At 62.2% G+C, this 6,511-nt stretch overlaps 2 protein-coding genes across 2 annotated transcripts in view; one reads left to right on the forward strand and one right to left on the reverse strand.

The window, feature by feature from the left end:
• LOC102028260 (tubulin gamma-2 chain) lies at positions 1-3,972 on the forward strand (the record flags this gene model as incomplete). The annotated part of the gene is given in 9 exon segments (XM_013519146.1): positions 1-138; positions 415-483; positions 1,318-1,397; positions 1,739-1,865; positions 2,656-2,742; positions 2,843-2,992; positions 3,223-3,375; positions 3,456-3,617; positions 3,691-3,972. Coding segments are annotated over 9 exon segments (1,164 nt in total), but the record flags the coding sequence as incomplete, so codon positions are not given.
• A 950-nt stretch (positions 3,973-4,922) lies between these two features.
• Positions 4,923-6,511, reverse strand: part of Plekhh3 (pleckstrin homology domain containing, family H (with MyTH4 domain) member 3) — a gene marked incomplete at its 5' end in the record, with an annotated part of 7,742 nt that continues 6,153 nt past the window's right edge. Inside the window, 3 exon segments of the mRNA XM_013519145.1 lie at positions 4,923-5,276; positions 5,968-6,159; positions 6,383-6,511. Of these exon segments, the coding sequence (XP_013374599.1) occupies positions 5,118-5,276; positions 5,968-6,159; positions 6,383-6,511 (480 nt within the window).

Here is a 6,511-nt window from a genome sequence, read left to right on the forward strand (position 1 = left end):
GTGCTGCTGGACCTGGAGCCGCGCGTGATCCACTCCATCCTCAACTCCGCCTACGCCAAGCTCTACAACCCCGAGAACATCTACCTGTCCCAGCACGGCGGCGGCGCCGGCAACAACTGGGCCCGGGGCTTCTCGCAGGTGTCCGCCGCGCCCGGACCGGCCCAGCCGGCGTCCCGCACCTCGGCCCGACCCGAGGGACCGTAAATAAGAGACCGGTGCATGCCCTGAGCGGAGGGACACGGGCGCCCGCCAGGCCTCGCGCAGGTCCCGCATGGAGGAGCAGCTTTGGGCTGAGGGCTGCACCCCAGAACCCTGGGTTGAGGGTTGTGGTCGAGGTCACTCCAGGGCATCAGTGTCCCAGGTGGAGCTCTGAAGAGAGCCTTCTGCCTCATCCTCCCTCCCGTCTCCATACAGGGGGAGAAGATCCATGAGGACATCTTTGACATCATAGACCGGGAGGCAGATGGGAGTGACAGTCTGGAGGTGAGACTCCCCCACCTCGGGGTGTCCCGGAAGAGGCTGAGGAGCCCTGGAGGCCTGAATCCCTGACTGAAGAGGCGAATGGACTCAAAACCCATTTTTTTAAGCTGCATGTGGTGGTGCAGGCCTGTGATCGCAGCACTCTGGGAGGCTGAGGCAGGAGGATTGCAAATTTGAGCCCAGCCTGGGCAATGCTGTGCTTAAGTGATTTAGCAAGACCCTATCCCTGAATTTAAAAATTAAGGAAAAAGAAAAGGCTTGAAGAGATAGTTCAGTGCAAAATCCCTGGGTGCAATCCATAGTACTACAAGATAGATAGATAGATGATAGATAGATACCATAGTACTACAAGATAGATAGATGATAGACAGACAGACAGGCAGGCAGGATGTGGAAGTACAGGCCTGTAATGCTATCACTCTGGGAGGCTGAGGCAGGAGTGCAAGTTAGAGCCCAGCTTAGAGAACTTATCCATTTAGTGAGACCCTATCTCAAAATAAAAACTAAAGGCAGGCCCGGGGATGTAGCTCAGTACAAAGGCCCCAGACCCAGTCCCTGGTACAGCAAAAACTCAGTCCCTCAGCGAATACAGGACACGACTGAAGCTCAGCATGGCGTAGCTGGTAGGGAAGGTGCACTCCTCATCCTCAAGGAGGTCATAACCTGGGCGGTGGCAGCTCCTTAGACGTGAGTCATTCGGCCGATGCCTGGCTCTGGACCGGCCCAGGGAGCCTCTGGCCTGGGTGGACACAGGAAGCTCAAGGCGGGTGTGGGCAGTGGGAAGGGACACCCGAGCTCCCAGCTCCTGGGTGCTGTCTCTGCGTCTGTCCCCCGCAGGGCTTCGTGCTGTGCCACTCCATCGCAGGGGGCACGGGCTCAGGCCTGGGCTCCTACCTTCTGGAGCGGCTGAACGACAGGTACACCCTTGCGCTCGCTGGAAGACGGAAGTTGACCCTAGGTCCCTGGGCACTGACTTTCTTCTTCTCTTGAGTGTGAAGGGCTGCCACTACCCCGGGAGCCGTAGGGACACACTCAGCAGGGCGCATCCTAGGAGCAGAAGCCGGAGGAGCGGGAGGCCACCTGGGGGCGGCTTGGGGACTGTGACCGGCCCCACTCCTTTCTGCTGTCATCTCTGTGGACAGAGCTCAGGGCCCTTGGGAAGGACCGGTCCCTGCTGTCCCTAGAGAAGAGAAACTGGCAGTCCCAGGGGTCCATCTGGTCACTGCACCGCTCCCCTCTTCTTTCTTCTCACCCCCAGGTACCCCAAGAAGCTGGTGCAGACCTACTCGGTGTTCCCCAGCCAGGACGAGATGAGCGACGTGGTGGTGCAGCCCTACAACTCCCTCCTCACGCTCAAGCGGCTGACGCAGAACGCGGACTGCGTAGTGAGTGCCCGCTGGTCCCCTGGCCCCGTCCCTCCTGTGCCAAGCCCAGGCCACACAGAGAACAGGCCTGACCAAGCCGTGCTGGGTGGGCTGGACCGAGAAGTAAGGTTTTGACCTCCTCCTGGCTCCCCATCCTTGGAGGCAGCAGGGCTCCCAACGGAGTGGACGTGCCCAAGCCTACCTTGTAGTCTTTCTTTGCCCCCTCATGTTTGAACTCTCAGGTTGGGTTCCTTGTCTTAGCAGAGACTCCCCAGTTAACATCAGAGACTTTGTACATATTTCAGGTCATTAAATATACTTTCTGAGACAGGTTCTTGCTCATGTAGTTCAGGCTGGCCTTGAACTAAGTAATCAGGGTTAGCCTTGTACTCCAGGTGATCCTCCTGCCTCAGCCTCCTGAGTGCAGGAAAAACAAATGTTCACCATTAAACCTGGCTAAATATACTTTCCTGAGTGATTGGTTCTGGGGTGGGGGCTGGAAGCCAGGGCCTCACGCTTGCTAAGCACATGCACCATGTCTGAGCCTGGTCTGTATTTAATGATTGTCTGCAGTAGGCTGGAGGTTGAGTAAAGCGCAAGGCAGGCACTCCGAGGCACACTGGGGCAGTCGCACACGTGCTTTGCTTACTGTCCCCATGGTCCACGAGGAGCTCTGCTGCTGTGAGGCCTACTTTCCTTTTCCAGCGAACAGGCCCACTTCCGGGTGCGGGAGCTGGTGGAGGCGAGGGCCCCGCTTCTGTTCGGGTCTCCTTTCTCCTTCAAGAAGGGCTGTGGCCCCCTCTGTCCCCAGGTCGTGCTGGACAACACAGCCCTCAACCAGATCGCCACAGACCGCCTGCACATCCAGAACCCGTCCTTCTCCCAGATCAACCAGCTGGTGAGCCAGTCCTCGGCCCCCGGATGGGGCGCCCTCCACGCCGGGGCCACCAGGGAGGTGGGTCCGCCCCAGGCCAGGCCGTGACACCGCCCCACCCCAGGTGTCCACCATCATGTCGGCCAGCACCACCACCCTGCGCTACCCCGGCTACATGAACAACGACCTCATCGGCCTCATCGCCTCCCTCATCCCCACGCCGCGGCTGCACTTCCTCATGACCGGCTACACGCCCCTCACCACGGACCAGTCGGTGAGCGCCTCGGCCCTGGCCCCGCTCCTGCTCCCGCTCCCGCGCCGGGGCGGGCAGGGCCCGCTGAGCCTCGGGTGGGTGGGCGGCCGAGGGTTCGGATCCCGCAGCAGCAGAGACCCCGGGCAGATGGCACCGAGGGAGCTGCCCGGAGAGCCGCCCCGCGCCGGGTCTCACGGCCGCTCCTCCCCCCTCCCACGCGTCCCCGGCCCGCGCCCCCACCCCGCCCTCAGGTGGCCAGCGTGAGGAAGACCACGGTGCTGGACGTCATGCGGCGGCTGCTGCAGCCCAAGAACGTGATGGTGTCCACGGGCCGGGACCGCCAGACCAGCCACTGCTACATCGCCATCCTCAACATCATCCAGGGCGAGGTGGACCCCACACAGGTAGGCGCGGGCCTCGGCCCCTCCCCGGCCCCGGCTGAGGACAGGCGGGCAGCGGCGACCCCGTGCCTGTGCCCGGCCAGGTGCACAAGAGCCTGCAGAGGATCCGGGAGCGCAAGCTGGCCAACTTCATCCCCTGGGGCCCGGCCAGCATCCAGGTGGCGCTGTCCAGGAAGTCCCCGTACCTGCCGTCCGCCCACCGGGTCAGCGGGCTCATGATGGCCAACCACACCAGCATCTCCTCGGTGAGCCGGGCCTCTGCTCCCCTCCGGCCTCTCTGCCGGCCCCCGGCCTTGGTCTCATCCCCGGCTGTTCCAGCTCTTCGAGAGCTCCTGCCAGCAGTATGACAAGCTGTGGAAGCGGGCGGCCTTCCTGGAGCAGTTCCGCAAGGAGGACATCTTCAAGGACAACTTCGACGAGATGGAGCGGTCCAGGGAGGTGGTGCAGGAGCTGATCGACGAGTACCACGCGGCCACGCGGCCCGACTACATCTCCTGGGGCACCCAGGAGCAGTGAGGCCCGGAGCCACAGCCGCCCTCAGGGTCCCCAGCCCTGCCTCCCACCCACTCTTCAGGTCCACCTGCAGCCCAGGATCAGGCCGCACCTCCTGCTTCTGTTCCCAGCCCTTGATATGCTTGTTCTGTTCTAATAAAGTAATAAAGCTCAGTGGCGAATAGTCAGGCTCGCCGTTTGGTGTTTTTGTTTTTTGAGACAGGGTCTCGCTATGTAACCCAGGCTAGCCTTGAACTTGAAGTGCTCTCCCTGCCTCAGCCTCCCAAGTACTGGGATAACAGGTGTGCAGCACCATCCTTGGCTGCGGTGTATCCTTGAATCTAAGCGATGGTGAGAGGATGGTGGTCTCCATGGTAGAACGGCTCTGCTTTTCACCACGTGCCGGGTCTTACTCTGCCTACGGTGGCCCAGGCGGCCCCTACCCTGAGGCAGACTTGACTCTCCGGAGCCAGCCCTTCTGTGTGGATTTTGGCAGTGTCTCCTACATGCCTCAGCTGCCGGTCCAGGCTGACCAGTGTCATCCAAGGGCCCTCTACTGGGGACCAAGCATGTGGTGTCCACAGAAGTGGGGCCCCAGTCTAGAGTGGGTAAGGTGAGCTGGTTCCAGCAGCCTGCACCATCAGAGCTGAGCTTGAGTGGGCCTGAGTGGCTGAGCAGATCTCCACTTCTATCTCCAGAGAAGTGTTGGGTCTCCTGCCAGGCACTCCATGCCATACCCAAAGCTGTGGGCACAGCGAAGATGGACCCACATGGTACCCAGAGCCAGACACCAAGGTAGGACCTGGGCAATGCCAGTCTGATGACTCAGGCATGCCAAGAGGCCGCCCCTCTGCCACTCTGTTCGGGAGAGGCTGAGTAATCGCAGCTCTCAGCCACACCCCCTTCCCCACACGCCCACTGCCAGGGCAGTGGCTGCAGAGGGGCAGAGCACAGCCCCGGGAGGGTGGGGTCTGCGGCAAGTGCACCCCCTGCACACCAAGCCTGAGTGTGGGTGTCCAGGGCGGGGCCCGACTTGTCCCCCAAACGCTCCACAAGGGTTTGTGTAAATGAGGTTTTTTTTGCTCCGGTTCTACAAATAAATTAAGAAACAAACTAGAAAAGTGCCCACAGCCGTCGCAGCCTTGGAGTGTGGGGTGTGCCCCGTCCCCGCAGGGCCAGTGTGTCCATGTCTCCGGGTCCTGGGGCGGCCCTGGCCGGCCGGCCGCGGCAGGAAGCTTGACCTTTTGGCAGGCTCAGTCCTGCAGCTGCCCCAAGCAGCCAGGCTGTCCCTGGGACTCGGCCAGGCCCCGGTCCGGGCGGGGAGGGGAGGCGTCTGGCCGCTCTTGGCAGGGAGGCCTCTCTGGCGAGGGGGTGGCCAAGCAGGCGTTCACCAGCTGCATGATCTCTTCCACCTAGGAGGACGGAGGTCGATGCTCAGGAGCCTGACTTTCTTTTCTCCTCCTCTATTGGCACCTAGAGCTGCAGCTTCCCCCTCTACACACCTGCCTCTCCACTCTCCTGGGCCGATGTGTGTCAGCCATTGTAGTTTTAAGATAGGGTCTTGGTTCATAACCCAAGTGGGCCTTCAACTTGGGATCCTCCTGTCTCAGCCTCCTGAGTGCTGGGATTACAGGTGTGCACTGGGTCCTTCCTGCTCTTTCCTGCTCCTCCCCCAGGCCAAGTTTCTCTTCTGTCCTGGCCTCCACTCTCAATTCCCTCTGCCTGGAATGCTGTTCCCAAGTCTTCCTCCAGCGAGGCTAGCTTCACGTCAACAAAGAGCCCTTCCTGACCACATAAGGGTCCCTCCAACCACTTCCTCAACAGTATTTTTTTTTTTTTTTTTTCTGAGATAGGGTCTTCCTGTGTAATCCAGGGTGGCCTTCACAGTGATCTTCCTGCCTCAGCCTCCCAGGAGCTAGGATCACAGGCATGCACACCACCAGGCCTGGCCCCTCTTCAGTAGTCTTTATCCTCGCTTCCTGCCCCTGCTCTCCGGCTTGTCTCTGGTCACTGCGGGGTCCCAGCGCCTAGAGCTGTACCCAGAGTCCACCCGATCCAGGTTTCCGGGTTCCGTTTCCGTCCCGCACCCGTCTCCCCATTCACCTGCGGGCTCTGCAGGAGGAGCTGGCTGTCCCCGACCCGCAGCGCCAGGGTGTGCGGGCCCATCAGCTGGCAGGCGGCCACGCGGCCATAGCTGACGCTGTGGATGGGCTCCGTGTCCCCAGGCCGGGAGAGGGACAGGGCCGAGGCTCCCAGGCCCAGGCAAAGCTTCTGTGGAGCGCCTCCGCCAGGCTCCTGAGGGAGGCAGGGCCAGGGTCGGGTCAGAGGAGGCCGCGGTCCTTCGGGGCAGGGGCTGGCGCGGGCGCACGGTGCAGCGCGCAGGGGCTGAGGCTGGCCCCGGGCGGGGCGGGAGGGGCCGCTGCGCGGACGGGCGGAGGTGGCCCCCGCGGCCTGAGGCTCTGGGGCGGAGCTGTGGGGCTTGGGCCTCCAGAGTCCCCGTCTCCCTTCTCCCCCTCACCGTGCTCAGCTCCAGAACGTCATACCGAGCAGCGCCGAGCCCCGGACACTGCGCCGCCAGCGCCAGGTAGGCAGCCATGGCCTCCGCTCGGCCCAGGCCCCGCAGCCGCTTCCAGCCGCCCAGCACGGC

Source organism: Chinchilla lanigera, unplaced genomic scaffold, assembly GCF_000276665.1.
Source record: "Chinchilla lanigera isolate Chin_1 unplaced genomic scaffold, ChiLan1.0 scaffold00050, whole genome shotgun sequence".
NCBI lineage: Eukaryota > Metazoa > Chordata > Mammalia > Rodentia > Chinchillidae > Chinchilla > Chinchilla lanigera.